The 22,992-nt window shown below is 44.5% G+C and overlaps 2 protein-coding genes across 2 annotated transcripts in view; both read right to left on the bottom strand.

Moving 5' to 3' along the window:
- Positions 1–7,826, bottom strand: part of ADAM19 (ADAM metallopeptidase domain 19) — a 33,777-nt gene extending 25,951 nt beyond the window's left edge. The window contains exons 1-3 of the mRNA XM_075766349.1: positions 7,701–7,826; positions 7,356–7,435; positions 4,620–4,690 (exon numbers count right to left, since the gene is read on the bottom strand). Coding sequence (XP_075622464.1) covers positions 4,620–4,690; positions 7,356–7,435; positions 7,701–7,764 — 215 coding nt within the window. The 5' untranslated portion in view covers positions 7,765–7,826. The remainder of the gene's footprint in view (positions 1–4,619; positions 4,691–7,355; positions 7,436–7,700) is intronic.
- Positions 7,827–13,497: 5,671 nt separating this feature from the next.
- Positions 13,498–22,867, bottom strand: SOX30 (SRY-box transcription factor 30). Its single transcript, XM_010303107.2, has 5 exons — positions 22,115–22,867; positions 20,678–20,917; positions 19,179–19,358; positions 16,724–17,216; positions 13,498–14,716 (listed from the first exon to the last, which is right to left on the bottom strand). The coding sequence occupies exons 1-5, from the start codon at positions 22,806–22,808 to the stop codon at positions 14,347–14,349; spliced, it is 1,977 nt and encodes a 658-aa protein (XP_010301409.2). The 5' UTR covers positions 22,809–22,867; the 3' UTR covers positions 13,498–14,346.
- Positions 22,868–22,992: the final 125 nt, after the last annotated feature.

The following is a 22,992-nucleotide window of genomic DNA, read 5'->3' as shown; positions in this document are numbered from 1 at the left end:
TGAGAACATATTTATTGTGTGAACAGCAGCAGTTTGGAAGGAAAAAGCAGCTTTCCAGCTATTAAGGTGGAAGCAAACTAGCTATCTGTAATCCCTGGGAAAACATCACAGGTTCAAGACTCTCCATCCCCTTTTGCCATCCGCATCATCTGTGACATTCACTGTGTAAATCATGTTACAGGACCCAAGCAAAATTTGTCACATAGTCCCTTGGCTTACCAATGGGAACCGTAAAAGTTGCCTGGAGAGGAAAAAGGCAATTAAATAAATGGGAAACTGGCTGATAATGAGTCAGGGAGCAAAAGATTTAAAGGGCTTCATTTCCTCGTCTCTTCCTCCCTGCCCCACTCAGGCAAATCACTGAATATCCCAAGGGAATCAGGAGGCTGAAAAGCAGCTATGGCTTTCCAGGCCCCAACCCTGTTTTTCTGATGACTCCAAGAGACAGTAGAGCAGGATAAACTCAATTTCCCTCCTTCAGATAACCCTCACCCCTCCCCATGCAGGAAGCCCATTAGACACTGATGATGCATAGCACATCAGTGGAATAACCTCATATATCCTTCCTGCTCAGAGGTGGGCAGCAACCTCCCGTCTTCCTCACTCAGTTGGTAGAAGAGGCCCTGAAAATGAGCAAAAGCAGGAAATGGCAACACGCAAGTGACATGCAGATCTCTCATCGCACCACTGAGAGCATCGAGCAGGGCTAGAGCGCTCGTCACCTACCCAGGTGGGGCCAGAAGAGGTTGGAAACAATATTTCTCCTTATCAGATCCAGTTGCCTAAAAATAACTATCTGGATTGCTCCCGAGGTCAGATCAGATGAGCTTTGGACTTTCTTTGCAGTGTCCTCAGTCAGCTGCTGCACATCCCCACTGGGGCTCTGCCACCAAGTGTCCCACAGCGATGTGGCTGCTGCAGGCGGGTGGGAGCCAACACACACAGCTGAAACACAGCAAAACACACAGCAGCACCCCATGCTGCCCACGGGATTCACCCCCAGGCAGGGACCTCCCCTGGAGAAGCCTCCACTACCCCTTGCATTTTCCAAGTCTGCTCTCCCCATGAGAGAGACAAAGACGAAGAGAAGAGGGAGGAAAGTCTTGCTGATACTTTTCCTGCACTCAGGTAAGAAGATAAATTCCATGCAGGTTTCTGCTGTGCAAATATGAGGTCTTCTCTCCACTAGAAAGAAAAGGCTCGCACCAAGCAGCGCTGCCACGCATCTTAAGAGTGTCTCAGCATCCCCTCCCTGTTTGGCTCAAAGCTGCTTTTTATTAACAAATGCCTTTTTAAAAAGTCATTTTTCATCCAAGGTTTGCAACTCAGATTCTTCCGTTCCTAAGCTCCAGCCAAATTTAAAGCTGCTTTATAGGCATCTCTCCATATATTTGTTGTTTATGCAGCTTTGAGCTTTCTAATCCTGCAGCTGCAAAACATGGTTTTGAGTCATTTAAAGCAAGCCCGAGTCATCTGGGGAATACACTTTGTCATTATACAGAAACGTTAACTAGTGTTGGAACTCTTCTTGGAACTACAGTGTGGTTCCACCTTCTTATCAAACTCCTGAGCAGGAAATAATGCAATATTAACTGCTAACGCAATAATTGTATTTGCAGCTATATGAAGCCCAAACTCAGATGTGTCTGAGCTTATTACAAAACATAGAGTTGTGCACAGTTCTGAAGAAACATATGCAATAATTTCTGTGTTTCACCTCTGCGGATGAACACAACGTCCTTTTCATTTGTAATATGAAATCACAGCCTTGGCATGAATATTTCTTCCACATATTGAAAACTGCACGTTTCTTTCAAAGCTAGTGCATGCCTACCAACGCCATACAGATTATGACTCTTCCCCCATCTTTCAAAGCAAGCTCATATCCTCATCAGCTTTTTCTCTCCATAATGAGAGTAGCAAATGTGTAGTGGAGCTGCCTAATCCACTGAGAACATCACTTACAACAGTTTACCCAGCTTGGCATATCTCCTTTCTAGCTTTAGGAACCATTGGGTAAATCATGTCCCAACCAGACCCGAATTATGCCAATCATTTCATGCTTTCTTGAGTGGTGGGAGTCTGGGATGTGGATATGAGAGTAAAACGGGAGCCAGGTGGGTACATTCGAACCCCTGTGCTGAGCCCAGGGACAGAGGGGGAGCAGAGCACCAACCTTGGCAGCAAAGCTGGTTTCCAGAGGCTCCTCTAAACTGGATCAATTAAATGACCCAGAACTCTGGGACTTATTTTAATTGAAAAAAGCTTCAAGTACCTTCCTTAAATTTGCAGTTCTGTTATATCCACTTTCATGTGGACTCAAAACTCAGGTTTCAGGCAGTTTTGAAGGCACACTTCCCACTTCAGGGATTTCTTCTTCTTTCCCACTGTCTGGGTGCCCGACAAATCCTTCAGAGAAGTAGTCCCTGATGCTGCAACTACTCAGTACCCCAAACCTCAGCTAGGACCTCAGGGTCCCCTAGAAGACAAGCAATAGCAGTGGTGAGGTCCTGGGGAGCAACCCCAGGCAGGGAACCTGAGGAGCCAGGCTGGACTCTGCCGTGCAGTGTGCTTTGACAAGGGGAAGCGCTTTGCTTCTACTTAGAAGTGCTCTATGGATGCTGGTAATCACAGCATCCACACAGCTCCCATGGAGCCCTGGTTTTAGGCTTCATGGTTTTGTTTGCTTCATCATTTCTCTTTTAATTCGAGTGTCTCTAAACTACTTCTGCATCTTAACAAGTCTGGTTCTCCAGAGCCTCTCATCTAATCAAGTTTAGACTTGCATTTTGGGATCGTGCCATCACGTTTCTTGAACAAGGACTTGAGGCCTGGTGAGACTCCCACATGAAGCACTGCTGCCTATGAATCACTTGCATTTTCCACAGAAAATAAAAATAAAAACCTCCAAACCACTTGCTGTATTTCATCAGTCCTAGTAAGGCAATTCATCCCACAGTGGAAATGTGTGCACACACTTAAGCCTGTGTGTATACTTCTCAATGAATGAAAATGCATTTCAGGAAATAAACACAACAGAAACCTTCTGTTATTATAATTCTGTTTACTGACACCAGCAATGAGTTTGTCTGCCCTGGAAACAGCATGGCACTGCTCCCGCAAGGCACCTGGAGGTTATGTCATCATTCCTGGAGCACAAATGGATTAATTCAGCAAGGATCCTTGCCCTTGCCAGCTTCTACTGTGCCAGAAATAAATTTACCTTTGCATAACAATTGCAGAATATGCAAGACCTGACAGTCCTTCCACCAGGAAGGAGACTCCCAGCAGCTTTAGCTGTTATGTTGCTTCCAGGTCCAGTTCAGAGACTGGCATTGCTGACCACCATCATCAGCAACAGCTTTTTCTTTCCTGCACTAGGCAGGACCCAGCTCGCCGTACTTATGCTGCCCAGTCTCTTCTATACATCTCTTTTCCCAGCTGAGAGGTGCCAAAACACACAGACTTTATAGCTGTTTCTGTTTAGCTCTACGCAGGTGCATGACTGCCCAGGAAACGTGTCCAGCTTTTCCAGCTCTGAAACTCCCAGTACCTTATGTGGCCTATTACAGAAAACACCTCATAGGATGTACTCGCCTTTCATCAGCCATCAGATTTCAGTCTTTACTGCAGATGCTGCCAAGAAAAGCCTGGGTTTCCTCCAAAACACCCTGAATATCATTTAGGGTTATGCATTGCCATCAGAACTAATAAGATCTTCTGACAATTCACTCTTTCAGGAGGAAAGCTGAGCCCCAAAGCTCTGTGTTTCAGATGTCCACACAATACATTTAAAATATAACCAGGGTCATTATTCCAAAGTTATTATTCCTACTGGTTCTAGTAGTTAAACGTTTGGTTGTGTTTCCATAGATAAATCTTCATACCCATTTAAAAATAAATAGAATACCAGCAGTGCAAATGAACTGCTTAGCAAAGACAAGCTTCTTGCAGCTAAAATTCCAGCTGCTGTTCCACCACTGGAAACTAATGTGATCACTGGGCAGAGAGCCTCTGGAACAAGCCTCCAGACAAGAATCTTTCTACCTACCTTAATCTCCTGCCGATTCAGCTGAATTCAATACACATCACACCCTCTGATATCATATAGCATTGCTGTATCATGCCTGGGAGGAGGTTGCATTTCAGTTAATGCAAAAGCATTTTTTTCAGTCTACTTTAGCATGAAGGGCACTAATGGAATTGAAACTGTCAGATCATTTCTCCTAGGAAACAGAGCAGGACCTCTTCAGATTACAGCAAATGAAATCCTCATTAGAGTCACACTGACTTTAAAGCATTAAGCCTTTGGTAAATAGTGTAACTCATATCAGCAACATTTTCTAGTTAATGTAGTAAGAGTGTGATGCAAAAATAAGTTTATACAGTGAGGCACAGGTCACCATCCACTTTTTGCTGACAAAGCTCTGTTTGGCTGATTAGCATCAGTAGGGACTCAGACCTAGAATAACCTTGAAACCCAGAAAAGGACTTCCTCATCCTGTCTTTATCAAAACCTTGTTGAAGTCAGTGGAGGTTTTCCTGTTGACTTCACTGTAATCCTTATTCATTATTTTAGTGAGATGACAAGTCAGAATGCCAGGCACAAGCACACTTACCCATTTTTCTCCAATTCCAAGATGAGCTCCTGGCCTTCTGCCTTTATCTTAACTTCAGCTCTGAAGGGATGCTGCATGCAAAAGAGGCGGTAGCTGTTACTCATACCTCATCATCATTATGAACACATCCAGAAACACCTTAGAACACTCCTCACCGCAGGGAAAGGCTTTAACCTTCAGACCTGGAGTGCCGGGGAAGGGAAGGGACAGGCTGTGGTGGCCCCCAGCACCAGGCACACTGCTGCATTCCCACGGCACAGCCGTGCTGGCGCAGAGCCGGGAAGGGGTACAGGCACGCTGGTGGGATGCCGTACCTGAGCTAGTGGCCCTGGTGTCTCAGGAGGAAGGACGGAGGCTCAGACATGGCAGCAAGTCCTGATGCTAGAGCACTTAGACATCCAGCTAGGTGGGAGGGGTGCACTGCACCCCCTTCCCTTGTATGCCATGCTCAGGACCACATCACAGGACATCCCAACTTGCCCCAGAGGTTTACAAGTCAAATATATGAGCTAGTTAATCAAAGCTTCCCTTGTCGTCCCAGCAGAAAATGGCATTTTTAGGAGCCTGTTTCAGGACAAGAGGAATCACACCTCAAAGATTTTCACAGAATTCCTTTACTCCCAGAAAATGCCAGTAAGATGCATGCAGCGGGGTCTCTTAGACATCTTTAGGCTCTAGCTGTTGTTCAGACAGTATTTCACTGCTGCTCTTGGATTAGTCCCAGACTGCCAAGGGACTGGAAACCATGACAGCAACTTTCTAGTGCTCAAGCACATGGTCACAGCCCAGGTTTGCAATCTGCCCACAGCTCTGAATGAGGACACAGGACAGCCAGCTCCCCAGGACCTACTGGTGTTAACAGGAAGAACCCTAATTTCTTAGTGCAATAGCAAATGCATACACCAAAACCAACAGGTTTTTTTTTTTAAAAAAAATCATTCCAGAGACTGAAGGTATAAAATATACCTTCTAGAGGCCCTACAAGAAGGGCCTCTAGAGGTCTCCAAGTCTACCTCCCTCAAAGCAGGACCACTAGCTAAGGTCAGATGGGGGTTTCTGAGTCTGAAGTCTCTATTCAGCTGGAAGGAAAAAAAATCATAAAAATTGGTGAGATGATCAACTCATACTATTTCCTAATTCATTGTTGGAGAGGATTTTGCAGATCAGATCAACTGTAAGCAAAATAAAGCAAGGCTGACTGAATAGGCTGTTCTGTTGAAGGATCTATCATCCCAGAGATACGCTCGGGTGCTGCTTCATTAATTCCAAGCTCAGTTATAAACTTCTCCTTTCATCAGCTCCCTGCTCATTATTTTATTCATCTCTCCTTCAGTTTCCAGGACATTGCACCAAGCCCACGTAGATGATGCAAAACAAGTTAATACATTTATATATACAACAACAGCTAATTCCAAGGGGCTGAGTTTAGTTTACTGAATCGCAGGTGCTCAGCACGTCTCAGGGTAGGTCTGTTGCTTCGCCAACTAACATTAAGCAATGGGCGAGGCAACCTCCGTAACTGGGGAGGTCTGAGGGTCTCCATCATCATAAGAGTCTCTTCACAAAGGTCGGGCAAACATCACTATTATTAATAACGCTCTCCCTTCTCCTTCAATAATCTCATTACTTCAGAGTCCATCAATTGCTGTGTAACTGAAACATCCCAGCTGTAAGCTTTGCTAATGCTGGTTTTAGAGCCAACAGGAACTTGCCTGAAACAAACCAAGTGCGACCCCTGAGACCCAGTAAATTTCTATAAGGGGAAATGCTGTCCAGATGTATTTGTATCACTATCAATAATAGAACCAAAACTTCCAGGCACCATTGCAAGAACATTTTTTAAGAAAATTAAGATCATGAGAGAGTCATTGTAACTCTTTTATATATATATATGATACAATAAAAAGTTTTAGAAAGTCTCATCATCATATGGAGAGAACATAAACCCCAAAACAACAACACTTGGAGATACCATGATTTTTCTTTAGTATAATGCTGTGGCTTCTCTTTTTCTGGTTCACAATGTACATAACACCATCTGGATTTTCCTCTTTCATTTGATTATGAAACTGATAACTTCTTGATTGCAGCAATGCAAACACTGGGAAGTTGAACTGTGGTTTGTGGTTGATAGTTCTGCCACACCAGCAGTTCTCAGAATGGCTCCGGAGTAGACACACACCACTTCATCCATCCACGTAAGAGACAGGGGAGCGAGATCTACATCGGCATCTATAGTGTCTAAAATAGTCAGCCACACCTGAGCTGCTGGCTGGCTTTTCTTAGCGAAGCACCCTCACAGCTGGCATTCATCTCCTCCTAAAGCACATGCTTCTATTCTGCCGTTCCCGAAACGCCGCTAACCGCATTGCCTCACTCCCCTTTCACAGACACGCAGCTCAGGTAGGCTTGATCCAAGCTTTAAGGCTTGACAGAGGGCAAACGATTACCAGCCTTCGCACAGGGTGAACGCGGTTCGCCCGGAGCAGCCTCACGCCCAGCACCCGCCGTGTGCCAGCCCCGCTCGCCCCGCCGTTCCCGGGGTTTGCAGGAGCTGCGGCAGCTCCCCGTGCTGCAGACGAGCTGTCCGGCTCATCCCTGCGGTTTGGCAGAGCTCGGCTTAAAAACAAAACGCACATCGCAAGGTCCTGTGCTAACCGCGACGTCATGCCTCCCCTAGGAAACGGTACAGGGGTTTGAAAAGAAAATATAAATAAAGCGCTGAGCGCGACCTACCTTCTCGCTGCTGGGGCTGCCCAGCGCTGCCCAGCGCGGCACCACCACCTCGGGCTGCAGCTCCACGCCGGCGGCCACCCCTCCCGCTGGGGAGACACAAGAGGAGCCGCTCACGACCCCGACCCCCATCCGCACCCCCGGGAGTTAAACAACACGAAGCCGGGGCGGGAGGGGAGACCTCTGCGCTGGTTGTAGGGGAAGCAAGAGAATTCCCCCCCCCACCAAACCACCCACCCACCCATCCATCCTCCCCCCCCTCCCCGGGGGCTCATGCAGCCAGAGGGACTTGCGCAGGGTGGGGAGCGGCCGGCGCAGCCCCCCCCGGGCCCGGCACCCCGCACTCACGGGGCAGCGGCGGCCGCAGGAGCAGCGAGAGGGCGATACCGCAGAGCAGCCCCCCGCCCCGCATGGCTCCGGGCAGGACACAACGCGCCGCCGCTGCCGCCCCGCCGTATAAAACCGCCCGGCGCAGCTTTCTCCTCCCACCACCGGCACACACACACCCAACACCACCACCCCCCCACACCCCCCCACCCCTCTACCCCGCTTTTGCCAGCACGGAAATGCGTTGTGCCTCAAAAGCTAGCAAAGAGGGGAGACTTGGTGGAGGGAAGCAGCCAAATCATTGTCACGAGGCTCCTGGAGGAGCTGTGCTATGGCTTTAGTTATTTATGCTATGGCTTTAGTTGTTTGTTTATTTATTTGTTATGTTTATGTGTAATCCTATCAAACCCTTCATGGCTGAACCCATGTTTCCAGAGGCATCCTAAATCTCTCTGCTCCTGGAAAATGCGCTGCGCCTGCACACCTGAAGGGATGTAGAGTGAAATTTGTTGTGCCTATATAAGCGGGCAGAAGTGAAAAGATGTTCACTGCATCTCTTCCCTTAAGGCAGATGGAGGGGCTGGTGCTGGGGAAGGGCTTGGGAGCATCCACTGCTCATATTCCCTGTGCTGGCCTTCAAGGATATCCACTCACTCCCACGAGGCTCCCAAAGGAACATCCCTGTCCTCCTGCATCCTTCAGGGCTAACCCACAGGTTGTGGTCCGTGCATCACCTCTTTGCTAGTCCTCTGCCCTTCAGGGGGATGAGCACCCGGAGGACTGCCAGACACCGTGCCTCGCCGCTGGGTTAGCCAGCGTGGCTCAGGGTCACACCAGGAGAGGAGAACACAAGTTAGTGTGGCCACGCCGAGGTTACTAGCTGCAAACACCTGAGCTCTGTAGTGCTGTAGATGGTCCTTGCACACGCTGAGCCTGTGAAGAGCAATTCCCTTCTGTCAGATTATTTCTGCTGTGACTCCTGGCCAGTTCAACTGCAGCCACACCAGCAAGGCTGCGAGGCTGGACTGACATGCATGTTTATGGGGTCTGCTCAGAGTGGCAGGAAAAGGCAATACCTCTTCATCGTACTCTTCAGACAGCCATCGATCCATAGTATCCATACAACCCTTTCCATTCATCTCTATACTTAAAAGTGCTCATGTAGGTGAACCACCAGGAAACCAGCTTAAGAAATGGGGAGAATTTGTACCTGGCTACATTTCAGAGTGTATCGGTAAATGAGGCTGATAGGAAATTAGTACTCCATTTAGAATAAAGGTTTGCTAGATAATAGTAATGATTTTGTCTCTTGTCCAGAGGTTTATTTATGCTGTTGAAACCACTGAGCTTTCTCTTACTGTCTTTTCTGTCTCCTGCCACTGTGCCCAAAGGAAATGTGACCGTTTCCACTTGCAGATGCCATTTTGGTTTATGACTTTTCATATATGTCCCCTCTCTCCCCCAACACTTCACACACTGAACCTTTGTGATCTCGTGAAGGTCAGTTTATCCCTCATATAACCCCGGCAGAAGTAAGCTAGGACATCTTGGGCACACATAGAGTGAATCTTCAGGGTGAGCAGGCTATAAATGACATTTTAGCTGACCCACAGACAGGCCACAAATTTCTGTTACACAAATAAATCATGTTATTTTCCAGAGTAAAAATCCAGGCACCAGATTTCAGCTCTTTTCTAATCATATGGAGTAACTTGAGGGGAAACCTTGCATTTTTTGTTAACTCTCCCATTTATTTATAGCTGCCAGTAATATAGGAGAAAACAATGGCACTATTGTTGATGTCTTTATTATAAATAAGGAAAAATGCGAGCCAAATTTAGACACAAATTTAGCTATTCTGCTTTCATCTCTGCATAAAATTTCTGTCTATCCAAAGGAAAAAAAAGCCTACTTTGATAAGGAGCATGTATATTTGCACTGAAAGATTGTCACAAATCTTCTCGGTACAACAAATCTTCACAGGGATTGCTCCATATATTTCTCTAAAAGAAGATCAGCTCAAAAAAAGCATAAAATGGAATAAAAGGAGCCTTACTTTAAGATCGTTAAAATACTTCGGCCAATAACTATCTGCTTGCGATTTTTGTCAGCATTCAAGTATCATAAAAATGAAATACATGCAATATTTGCATTTGCTATATAGTGATATTTTTATCTTTGGATCTTAGTAACATGCGAATTGATATCTTAATTTATAATCACCATAAACTGCCTCTGTAAAAATATAACCACAGACTGTGCAGTTATATATAGTTTAATCTATATATACATGATATATCACTTACATTGCTGAGACGTTGTTGCATGGAAAGGCTCAGGATATTCTAGCCTTACTGACAGTGCTCAGATGCTGTAACGCTACCTGCCTCTGGCACAGGATGAGTCAGATCCTGCCTGTACCCATCTCTTCCAAAAGATCTTAGTGAATAAATGGGACATTTGCCTGATTCAGAGAGCACAGTCAGGCTTTCGGTTATCTAGGAATTACACAGACTCAGACTCATTTCCTCCAGGATCCCAACTACCTGATTAAAAGTATCAGCTGGGAATCTGGAAGTCTGTGCTCTGTTCCCTTATCTATTGCATGCCCTGTGATCAAGGGATGGACATACCTATTAGCAGCAGGCTCCATGCAGCACCCAGAGCAAGGGTCGGTGCATGTGGTCCTTCAGTAGGTTTGAAAAATAGGTGTTTCAGTTTCCCCAGGGCAAAGCTGATGCGAACGCTTTTGCAGAGGGGTTTCTGCACTTACTTGACAGTTTGCAAGATGGTTTAATGCTATTGTTGTTAGTTGGAAAGGAAAAGATGATTCTCCCTTTATGTTCATAGTAAATTAAGAGTTAGCCACCTAGAAGGAAATAGAAAGATAGATCTATAGAGGAGAATGCCTGTTCAAGAAACAGATTTATGCGGAGAATGTCTTGGATATGTATCAGACTAAAAGCTCAGTAATATTTCATCGGAACTCTCTCTTCAGAAATGGGAAAGGTTGTTGAACGAACTGCTCTGAAAAGCCTCCTGCTGACACTGGAGAAAACGTTAGCAAGAATCAAAGTCTTAGAAGGAGAAGGTAGAAGACTTTTTGTCCTGCCTAACCTCTGCATTACAGACACTCACACTGATGAAAGAAATTTTATGTCTTTGGCTGACTTGAGGGGAATGTGAAATCTTCCATTTTTCCCAACATTTTTCTCTTTCAGATCACTTGAAATGATCAAAGGGGGAAGGCTGTGAATCTGTGAAGAGAACTGGTGATTTAACAGCAAAATTCATTATTCTGTGTCTGAACAGTTGAGAACAGCTTCGGCTGACTCAGAATCTTCTGTATAACTTTGGGTTCCCACCACCCATGTAGGACAGTGGGAATACTTGGAAGAGCCCTAGAGCAGCTGTCCTGCCAAAGAGCGAGAAGTGCTGTAAGATGATCAAGCACTAGGCCGGGGCTTGTCCCAGTGTGCTGTTAGCGAAATAATATCAAAGCACTCCCTATGCCTGTTTTAAAGGGTGGGTCGCTGCTGCTACTTTTGCTTCATTCCTACAGCCAAGTGAGCTTAATGGTAGAGGACTGTATATGCAGACATGTTGCATCTTTTTAACTGTATTTGTACATGTAAAGCACTGCAGTCCTCCCCATGCTGCCTGCAATCTTCTCCAACACAACAGTGATCATACTAAAGTAGTTTATTCTTGTAAGAGAAGAGGAACAAGTATAACGGCACAAGGGCTTTTAATAACATCCAATCCATAAAACTGTCCAGTAACTTTGGAGAAGAAAGTTGTCTCTCCAGATGGATAGCCACAGGCAGAGCTGCAGCAGGAGTCTAATGTCTTTAGACTCTTTCAGCAGCAGGAGGAAAACAAACTTTGGAAAGACTGCATCTGATTTGTGTTTCAAGCTGAGAAGCATGCAAGGTGATTTTTGGTTTAGATTAAGGCAGACAGCAGAGAAAGAAGAACAGAATTATCTTATAAGAGAGTAGAGTATGTCTCTCTGCCCTGGCACGAGGAGGACAGGCAGTTGGCATGGGACTGGCCCTGCCTACAACCCACTTCACACATTTCAAGGGGAGAAATAATAGCACAGATACTTGGCACTTCGTGAATCTGCATTTAGGAGATAAGTTTGAAGGTGGACTGAAAATTACCTAGAAACAGGAGCTAGAAACCTCTTCTATCACAAGAGAATTCCCCCATACAGGGCTGCCAGAGTGTGCTAAGGGATAATTCAGAGGAAGCCAGATTTGGGTGGGTTGTTTGTACAATTTTCATCTCTGTGAAGTAATGAAGACACAACAGTCTTCAAGAGAGCTCAGCTGAGGGCTAGGTCCAATGCCGTAGACCTGCAGACACAGATCCCATATGACTGATTCAGAACTTCAGCTCTAGCTGGAAGGGAAGGAGGGATCGGCCCTACATTTTGTTTCCCATTAATATATCCCGGATGTGTTAAACCTCAGTCTTTTCTTCTAGCCTTCATGGTATTAAACAGAACAGATATCTACTGAGGTACAACACTGCATTTTCCTACAGGAACTGCAAAGGTCCCATTAGCAGACAGATGCTGCGCAGCAAATGCCAAATCCCTCATCCCACTGACGCTCGCTCTGAGCTATCGGCACCAGGTTCACAACAAGCACAGGGTACAGCTGAGCAGCTCTGAGGCACCTCCCTTCAAACATTGCTGGACACCCCCATGTAGGAGGAAGTAAATTGGTATTTTTTCATCGCAGGCAACCATTCTAGATTCTGGTACATTGAAATATGACTTATATCCTACTTCATAGTGTATAAAAAGAAAAATGGGAGAAGAGGAAAGTTCAATCTAGAGAATAATCCCACAAACAGCTGTTTTATACCCCGAAACAGACTTGTGTAGGAATTAGTACATTTGCCCACATGCATTCCTGCAGGCCAGATCAGCTTTCAGTGAGAAGATAATTTAGAAACAGGCATTTTCTACTATATATAAGACTTTCCTCTTAATGATTCATCTGCATTGCAGATGCAGCGGGAGCAGGGGGCTATTTACGACACAGTTGCAATGTGTAGGGTGGACGGGATTTACTCGTGCTTTTGTGTTCTTTAATGACAAAATGCAGTAGCTCTCAAATGAGAGGTTTTGATCTTGTACTTGGAAAATGGAGTTATGATTCATTTCCAGAAGCAGAAAAGCGTGAAATTCTTGACATTAGGTTGAAAACTTAAAATGCAAAGAACCCAGAGGGTATCTACTCTACAATGATTTAGGATAAGCTTTTGAGGCATATGGAAATTTCATTTGTGCCTGTCTTTATCAATAATGCAGCCTCAGTGGATATAGAGGCCTAAGCTTCAGGTTCAACAGGACGCTCAGTGTCCAACAGATGCAGTGTGATAACCCACAAAGTACAGGATGTCCTATATGAGATGGTCAACCTAGCTTGCTCTGAATCATTCCTTAGCAGCCTCTGGCAGGATGGACTTCTCCATCCATGGCTTTTAGCTCTTCTCATATTTCTGTGGTAGCTGGATTTACATAATTATAAATACCACACACATATATACACACGTATTAGTAGCCCAAATTGTCTGAAAAAGTGACTTCATTCTAGGCATGTGCAGCTTAGCTGCATGGTAAGTCTGTGAATTACATGAATTATGATTTACCTGTCCCCACTCAGTTCAATGTCTTCTTCCAAAATGAAGCACTAGGGATATATTGTTCAGGCGAGTTTATTCAAATACAACAACAGCAAAATAACAGGATTCCCAGAAGAAAATGACCCTCTACTCCACAAAACAGGGGAGAAAAAAAAAAAAGTTAGTAACATTAATTACAAATTTTGGCAAAAAAAATCGAATTTCATTACTCTGAGTTCAGCACAGATGCTCTATTAAATGCCTTTGATATTCTTCAGAGAATTTGGCATTCTCTGGAGAATTCTTTACAGTACTAGCTACACTCAGGGATCAAGTCACAGCCTGCTATTGTAAGTCACAAGGCCAGATCCCATCTATTTTCCTCTCTCTGGGTGTTACCATGCCTCACCACACCTTCTGGATGATCCCATTTTTATTAATGGAACAGGTTGCAGACCAAGATATTACTGAAACTGATCTAAATTTTCAGTGCATTATATAGCGGTTGTACCACAAATACAGACTACAGTTAAAAATTAACCAAATTAAACTTCAAACTGGCTCATCAAAGGAAAAATATCAGGCATTCCAGAATCATTCTTGATGTCACTTTCCAGGCCTTATAGTATTTTACTGCAGCAAGAATTACATTACGGTCATAAACCAGAATTATTTCATGTGCTAAAACTCCTAAAGTAATACCTACAAAATTATGGCAAATACCATCAAAATGCCTATTTGGGCATTAAAAGGATGTGCTTAAACACACCTCTCCTCAGGAAAGCACATTATCACATGCTTAGAGCTGAATTCCTGTGTAAGTGCTTGCCTGAGCCATTGACCTCCCCAGATCTGTATGTGATCTCTCCAAATACAAACAGATCATCAGACTCTTCAAAACGACCTGTACAGCTCACTCAAGCTACATGGGTTTTCTATTGAACGCACCGCCTGAAAAGACAATGTTGAGGAAATAATTTATTTCCCATTCTATAAAATTTCTCTGCATTATAGTTTGTTTTAAAAACTACAATTCTTGCAACAACTTTACTTCTTCCTCGTCACTGTCAGTTACATTGACTAGGTGGATGCTGGAGGGAGTAGATGTGGTGGCTGACAAAACCTCCTCCAATGCTCCAACATCCAGCTGTGGTAGGGGGCTTAAATACCGCTCCTCGTTGCAACTGCTTTGACAGGACACTACTTCAAGGTTCTCATAGCTGCGGTGGTCCTCACGTATACTTTCTTCTGGGTATTCCTTGAAAGTATAGTCTCTGTCCAGAGCTGAAAACATCACCTCCTGTCTTTGGTACCTTTCTTCATAAAAGCTAACGCATTCAGGCACTGAGCTGGAGAAATTCCCACAGCCAAATGGAGGTCGGCTGAATGGGCATGTGCTGCAACGAAAGAGATTGAAAGTTGGCTTTCAGAAATGCAGATTGCCTGGAGTTCCATTCAGCTAAGAAAAACAGAATGACACTGATGTTCTATGCTAGTCAGCTTATGCTGTTGAAATGTTCAAAACACATGTACTTTAAAACTAATTTAAACACTGTGGCCATAACAAGAGCTGTGTGTAGATTCCATATGCACCTCTTCATGCTTGATACGTGCATGATGTTGCTCTGAAAACAAACACTAACCACATTGTATTTATCAGTGAAATAATATGGATAAACCAGCATCTGATACACCTGCAGTATGTTAACCGACGTACTCGGAATACTAAAACAAAGCATTAAAAGTCAGTTTGTGTTATTTCTGTATGCCAAAAATTGTGACAGAGCTGGGGTAAAACACTCTTATTTATTCTTTGAGTCTACTCTGGTGTCGTTACATTGTTACTAAAAAGGAGGACTGTGAGAGAATCCTTGTGCCAAATATGTGGTTGTCAGTATTTAAAGAGTATACAATGATAAATTTTTAAAAAGCAACCACATAGTAGATTGGAGGAAGTTAGTTTGTCAAATGTAACTGTATTCCTTCGGTCTCAGAACCTGATGCAGAATGACACACCTATTGTAATTTACATAGTGCTACAGAACTTCACTACATTAAGAAAACAAAGTATGTGAAGAAGTAATAGAGCTCTATGGTGCAGACATTATAAAGATACTGATACAATGTCTACTGAGGTTTCAAGGAGACTTGAAATTCAATAGATCTTTCCAATCTAACCTTTAAATTTGTAGTGCATAAATCTGCATACATACATTTGCGCTGTCAATGCTACTCAGAAATTATGATTCTTATATTCAAGAAATGAGTTTATAGGAACTGAACTTATAAATCATTGTATATAAAGATCCTGGCATTAGCAAAGCTGGCAACCTTCAGAAGTCCATTAATGTGGGAACTCAGAACAGTCTTTTATGGTACAAGGACACTCCACTCTCTCAGAGGCCTCACAAAACTGCCTAATTTCAGAGACCAAGGGCCAAGCAAAATCCATCTTTAGCAATTTTGGGAACATGTGCTCTGTGTTTCTTTAAAGGACCTAAAAAATAGAAATATCATGTATTGCACTTATCAACTCATTAAGTTCTTTTGAGTTTGATGGGTCATCATCAGCCCTAATTTATGACCAGGTAGTCTTATTGCCATAGGAACTTACTGGTTGGTGCCATTAGTTGGAACGAGCAGTGTATAAACTGGAAGAATTAAAGCCTAATAGTCATAATAATTTGTTATGCTTGATTTTGCATGGTCCTGAAAGAAAAATGCCTTACAAAGAATAAGCATGGCCATGGGTTTTTGAAATGAGAGCACGTCAGTAGGCTATCGGACTTCTTGCGTTTGAGCAGCACGCCTGCTGCTGGGAGGGCACTGGTCCTTTCTGTGCATGTTTAGCTTAGGAAATACCCACAGGATACTACATGTGTTAGCCTGTAAATTCTTTGATTGGGTGATCTTCTCTGACTGACTACTCAGAGACTGTGAGAGAAAAACTAGGAATTACTACTTACATAAGAATTCTGAAGACATTTCCCACCAGGCTGGATTTCAGAAATATTGGTAGTTATGACAGCTGCAATCATAGTACCCAGGAGACATCTCACACACCTACTGTAATTCTATCTGATCATTTTCAAAATATATTTGCACTATCTCTACCTAATGCTTTTCTGTAGAAATCAATTGCACTTAGATGCATAAAGTGTAGAGATGATACTTCTATTTACGGTGGGCTTGGAAGTGCCAATTACTGCAATAGTACTATGGAGCCTTCAATAACTGGGCATATATTACGAGCAGCCTCAGGCCAGCAGGTCCCACCACACAAGAGCTCCAGGAAGGTAAGAGTAGCTTTCCTTCTGAATGCTCCATCTGCTTTCTGTAAGTCAAAAGACCCTCTGACCTTCAGCATTTTTTCTTACTGGTATTGAAATGAAGGGTTTCATTACCTTGAGGGGAAATAGTGAGATCCAGGAACAAAGTAAGGGTGGTGAAATGAAAACCGAGGAGGTACTCCAAACAGACTGGCTGGCTGGCCAACGGGAAGAGACTCATAGAGATGTGAGTGAAGAAAAGGGGTAGCTTGGGGAAGAGGTACACCTCTGGGAAAAACAGAAACCCCTGGGTACTCCTTTGGGGGCTCACTATTAGAGACAGAAAATCTGCCATTAGCATTGGTTATGCTACTTGGGTTTCTGCTGAAGCTCTCAATGAAAACTGGTGTAGATCTCTTCAGGGAGCAATTGAGCCCAGATGATACATCAAGAGCTTCTGTTTGAGCAGGTTCAGCAAAGTGCTGTGGTGAAATTATAGGGCACAGGGGCAGGGTTGAAGATGGAACAGCCATTGATGTGGTGCTTGCAGTAGTAGTCTGGAAAAGCGTAATTGGACCCGCATGTTGAATGGAAGAAGCCGGCAGACGGATGGTAGAAGGAGCTTCACCTTTAGGAAACAGAACAGTTATTTATCAGACATGAATAGAGGAAGAGATTTCATAAACAGCAGCATAGCATACCAGAGGAGAGCCAGAACCATTTCCCTCAAAACATTTCCTAGCATTACATCCTTGCAGCTCACAGTCATACACTGCCTGGCCTACGTGTATTCTGACAGATGGGTTTGGAGCCCACGCATTCAAGTTTCCTTCTACAGAAACCAAAGGGTGAAAGACAAAGGAAGTGGCTTATGAGTGTGGAGGCTGTGAGGCTGGCGAGGGCTCTGTCTTGTCCTTGTATGGCCACAGAATGGGGTTGGAGCGTGCATTTAGCACTTGAAGCTCAGAAGACCTCCCAAGTCTACTAGCTGAGTTGGAGCAAGCCAAATATTGACAAATCTATGTGGTGCCAAAGCAGCAGTGAAGAGCAGAAACAACAGTTAAAACACCCTGCTCTCTAATACGTTTTCTTATTTGTTTCACCAATTAACATACCCACTAGCCAATTTCACTCGGAAACATGTTGCAGAACATACACTTGAATGTACACTTGCAAATCCCATGTCATGTCAACAGGGCTGCCTTTATACAGAAAGATTTCAAAACACATTGCATAAGTATTTTCAAACCCCGCTACCTAGTCTAAGAGCCTAAATTCTGAGTCAACAGGACTTAAATGTATCTAGATTTTTACAGTTTGTATTTAACAATCATTTCAGCCACAATAAGATAGTAAACTCTGGAATAAAACACAGTAGCATCTGAGGACAACATAACATAAAATATACTAGGGTAAGAAAACAAAAAATACTTCATTCAGTCAATTTACAGAAGGATTTCAGAAAGGATCACACCACTAACTCAGAACTTCACCAGAACAAAGCTGAATGCTCTCTTTTACATCTCTGAATATTACCACATGGCATAAACAGGCATTTCATTTTCTTGCCTCATTAGAAAGCGAGTAGCCCTTGTCAGTATGCTTAAAGAGAAAAATGCCATTGCCTGGACCTAAGCTATTTGTTGTTGAAATCCACTATCCATGCACTAACAGAGCTCTTTCAATACAAAACATGCAAGTCAACTCCTACCATTGCCTGTGGGCTCTCATGCTACAACCTATTTCACTGCTTACATTGATTTCTTATAAAAAGGAGGATCCTTCCAGGTTAGGTGCAACTTTTTAATGCATTCCTTCTGTAACTATATTTTTGTTTGTATAAAAGCTGAGCTATGTATGCTCAAACTCTGGGCATGTGCAAGTTTAAACAACTACATATAGAACTATTCCAGGTGTGCATAGGTACCTAAGTAACTCTTCATGGAAAATGTGCAAATGAAAAATTTCTTTTTCAGATGTAGTGACTGCTTTAACATTGCAGCACACACCTTACCAACACCCTACTAACTTCCTTTCTGATGTCCTTGTTGACAATTCTGTCTGCTGTCTCCTGCAAGCAGTCTAAGTTGCTGAGCATTTGCTCAGCAATGGTGCCCTCACTCCCAAGGGACACTAACATCAGAGTGGAAGTGCCATGGACTAAGCTAATGAGCTTTTTCAGGCTTAGTAGAGCGGGGTAGAGCGCTAGTGCAGTTAGATCTGGTGAGGTAAGACATGGGTGAGGTGGAGACAGAACAAGAAAAAGAAACAGAAACACCTGCAGCTCAACAGGAAGCATGTGCTGAGTAATAGAGATCCAAAAAGACCAAGAGGTAGGAGGAGGGAACCAGGAGCTACAAAGACAATAGCAGGGATCTGTGGGCAATGAAGAAGCCAGAAGAATTTAAGAGGCTGAGGAAACAGTAGGTAGAGAGTAGAAGGCAGAGGAGCAGTGCAGAGGAGGACTGGCAGAAACAATGGTGTCAAGAAAGAGCAATTGTTTTAACTATATCTACACTACTGTATGTATAACTTTTACTACAATAGGTAAATTCCAAATTCTTAAAATCATTCGCTACTGAAAACTCACAGACTGGAAGTCCAATACTGTTCTTAACACTGGGGATGACAACAGAGTAAGCAGGTGACTGGAAGGGACAAATGCCAGCTGGACTTGTAGCGATGATACTCTGAGAAGCGCTGGAAAATACAGCAGAGGCAGGCAGTGGAAAACGCTTCCTTTTGCCTGGTCGTGGTTGATAAACCCAACCTGTCAGAGATGAAAAAAATGAAGACATCCAGTTTTTGAGATGGCCTCATTCTTTTGTAAAGCTATGATATCTGTAATTCTGAAGTATCTTTAAAAAATTAGTCCAAAAACCGCTCATATAGTCAATAGCCAAACTCCATCTGTTTCAGTGAGCTACCAAATGGGACATTTTATCAGAAGTGGACATTGTTTTTATAGTACTAAATCATAACTGTTTGGGAGACAAAGAAATACGGAACAGTGGGGAGTGACATGGCAGAGCTGAGGAAAGCGTGTTAAGAACATGACACTGTACCATGGGCTTGCAGTGTGGAAGAAAAACATGACTTTACACAAAATGTGGACCTTTCCTGATGGTTTCCTTAATCCCTTAAGTCTCACATATACCTGCAGGTTGGTGGAGACGATGGAAAATATGACACACTAGGAATCTTGTATAGATTGTGGAGGAGTACATTTACCTTGACTTACAACATAAACCAAATGCTAACACATATAAACATATTATGAATTTACACTGTGCAGCTTTGTTTCTCACACAGGCCAACTCTTAATGCTACTTTAAAGAGACTCCTTTTTTTTTTGTTTTTTTGAAGGGTGCAAGGAGAGAGGGAGGGTGCCGCTCTTGTCTTTCGCTTGTTTATGACAGATTTGTCAGATCTTGCCTACCAGGATTCGCCACAACCATGAACTAGCAGGATCATGACACCTGGTATCTCAACAGCTTTTAAAAAGAGTGCTCAAAGTGCTTATGCTCTGTTTTATTGAACAGAAATGTGTTACGGGGAAATGAATTTGTTAAGGGCACACATTTTTAACCCTTTTGATAAGAGGCTGAGAAACAACATCTTCCACGCTGTTATTTGTGAATCCCAAGTCTACACGTTGAAGAATCCCACAGAACACAATGCTGTTTGTGCTTCTGGTGGCATTTCCCTTTCCTGCTTTTAAGGAACGGATGCATGTGTCACCACAGGCCACCTGGGCAGGTCTTTCTGGAGCACATAAAATGATGCAGCATGCCACGTTCACAATAAACCTGTATCTGGCCATTGGACTACTAAAGCTTTCAGAAGAGCTGCCTTAGCTGTGGTTGTCTAGGACCATAAGAAACATTAGAGGCTATGAAGGATGAAACATCATTTTGGATGCTTTAAATAATTAATATGCTTTCAGGCACTAGAAAGCTGACAGAAGGACTGCCTGCTTGACATTTTTGTAATTGTTTTCTCACTCTATTACTTGCTCTAATGAAAGAGATCCATTTTTCAAAAAATCTTGCACTTCTAAAGCATTCAGGTAAATAAATACATGTTTACCAGGAAATTCCTCGCTGTGCCTTTGTTTTATTTTCTGAGCTTCATCATAATAGGGCTGCTTCTGCTCTTCAGTCAGTTTGCTCCACTCCAGCCCAAGCTGAACACTGATCTCTGCGTTATTGGCAGCTGGGTTAGCTTTTGCTAAGGCAGGCCGGTGAATCCTAGCCCACACCATAAATGCGTTCATCGGACGCTTTACGTGGCCACTTTTGTCCTTGCTAAATGGAGTATCTGGCATACCTATGCAACAAAAGGAGGAAAGATGATCATGTTCCAGGCAATATATGCAATGCAGGTTACATGCAATAGTACATCAAGAGGGTATTTGGCAACAGTCAAAAGAATCACTAGAGCTTTGGAAGACATGAAACTCGATGCACCTTTGGAGAGCAGTTCCTAGAAAAATAACTAAGGCTAAGGGAGTATCCTTCACTAACCTTCATTGAATCACTGCACAAGTAATCATCTACCTGGCTTTTGTTACATATTATTTAAAGAAAAAAAATCCTATGGGACTGCTAACACACTGGTTTGGATTTCATTTGGCTAGACTATGTTCTTACGAATTTATAGACTAAGTATTGTGTAGCATAGACCATATCACTGCAATTTTGTCATCACCACCAGAACACTGTATCCAAAGCCCTAACGATGCAGGGACCAGATCCAATGATGGTACAGCAGTTAGGTCCCACACCTCTGCGGTCCCTGGCTTCTCAGCTGAGGTTGTTGCTGTTCTGGGTTTCTGGTTGGGGGTTGTTTTTTCTCCTCTCTCACTCTTTTCTCAGATTTGGACACTCATTTTGCCAGAGCAACCAATGTTACCAAAAGACTGTTAGATGACACCCAGCTTTGGCTCTTGTAAACACAGACTGCACTTAAATTGAGCTGGTGACATGGTGCACCTCCAGATCCCTCACAACTGATCCCTAAGCAAGCAATTTCCTCTCTGGAAAAGGCTTAGAAATTAACTCTTTCACATTATCAATAAAGGGCAAAAGTTTTCTAGTATTTAAGACCTTAAGTCACTAATTTTGAAAGCCTAGATATCTTTCAAAAAATATAAGCTTCTAATTTAGATGCTTCCTCATTTAACATGTCCAAATTTTCCTCAGAGAGGTATATGAGTTCTTCATAGTTTTAAAAATCAAGCAGATTCCTGGTCTTAAACTTGCAATCACACCCCAATGCAATTCTGAACGCTGTTATAAGGGGTTTAACGTAGTCAGGGAGCAAGTGGACAAAACCGCACTGATTTTAACAAATCACTAGAGAGCTCTGTGCTCCTGAGTGTTTATGTCTTACACTGAAGAAGAGAGTTGTACAAACTCCAGTCTATGCAGAGGGATGGTTCTCTAACGCGACCTTTCTCCTATCTGATAACCTGTCAGCTGTGTGACACTAACTGAGCCCTTGCAAGCTCTCTAAACGCAGTACCTGAATCGGAGGGCAGTACTGTGAGGGGAACATTTTTAGTTTCAATCTTTACTGAAGGCACCAGTAAAGACTGCATTTTGAGCGGTACTTGTTTCACGGGCACTTTGGTGACGTGGATGAGCTCTGGCGGCAGAGGGCCCTGGATCTGTATGCGGGTCCCAGGAGGTAAGGGATGAAACACAACTGGGATCTTCAGATCTTCAGGGAGGATCCCAAGCCCCTCACTCGGCTGCGCCTTGCCGTCATTGGCACTGGCGTGAGCGGGCCCACACTGGGACCCGGCCGGGGCATCCTCCTGTTCCACCTTCACCCTGCAGGCCTCGAGGGCCATGTCGGGCAGCTCCACTTTGACAGCAGCTCCTCTCCAGGGCTCCTTCCCATTTCCCCTCTTCTCCAGCACCTTCACCTCGATCGGACTTTCTGCGCTGCCCCTTTCGGGGTCCCTTTCTCTCTTGATGGCGCCGCGGGTCTCCTCCTTACCGCCCCACGGGGCTGGGGAGCACCCGAGCTCGTCCCCTGCCTCCCTGCCGCCCCCGCGGCAGCCCGCGGGACCGCCCTCCTCGGGCTCCTCCGTTTTGATGCGCCGCACCCTGAGGGGGCCCCTGGCCTCCCTCTGCGGGGCGGACGGCGGGGGGCGGCGGGGGCCCGGGGGAGCCCCGGAGCGGAGCGGACGCCCCCTCGCCCCCCGCTCCATCTCCGCCGCGGCCGTTTGCCGCCCGCGGTCGTTACGCCAACGCTCGCCGCGGCCTCGCGCTGCCACCGCGCACCAATGGGCACGGAGCGATCCCGCCTCCCGCCCCCGCCACGCAATGCGGTCGCCATGGAGACGGCTGGCGGAGACGCCGCGCTCCGCCCCGGCCGTTCTCCCCTCGCCACGG

Source organism: Balearica regulorum, chromosome 14, assembly GCF_011004875.1.
Source record: "Balearica regulorum gibbericeps isolate bBalReg1 chromosome 14, bBalReg1.pri, whole genome shotgun sequence".
NCBI classification, from domain to species: domain Eukaryota; kingdom Metazoa; phylum Chordata; class Aves; order Gruiformes; family Gruidae; genus Balearica; species Balearica regulorum.
The sequence above is the reverse complement of the archived record's forward strand: the minus strand, read 5'-3'. Positions and strand labels throughout refer to the sequence as shown.

Coding starts and splice junctions, on each gene's coding strand:
- SOX30 (XM_010303107.2), bottom strand. CDS start 22,808: ATGGAGCGGGGGGCGAGGGGGCGTCCGCTCCGCTCCGGGGCTCCCCCG. Junction 19,359..20,677: donor GCACAGCGAGGAATTTCCTG/GTAAACATGTAT, acceptor CATCTCTGACAG/GTTGGGTTTATCAACCACGA. Junction 14,717..16,723: donor TCTCACTATTTCCCCTCAAG/GTAATGAAACCC, acceptor CTTTCGTTGCAG/CACATGCCCATTCAGCCGAC.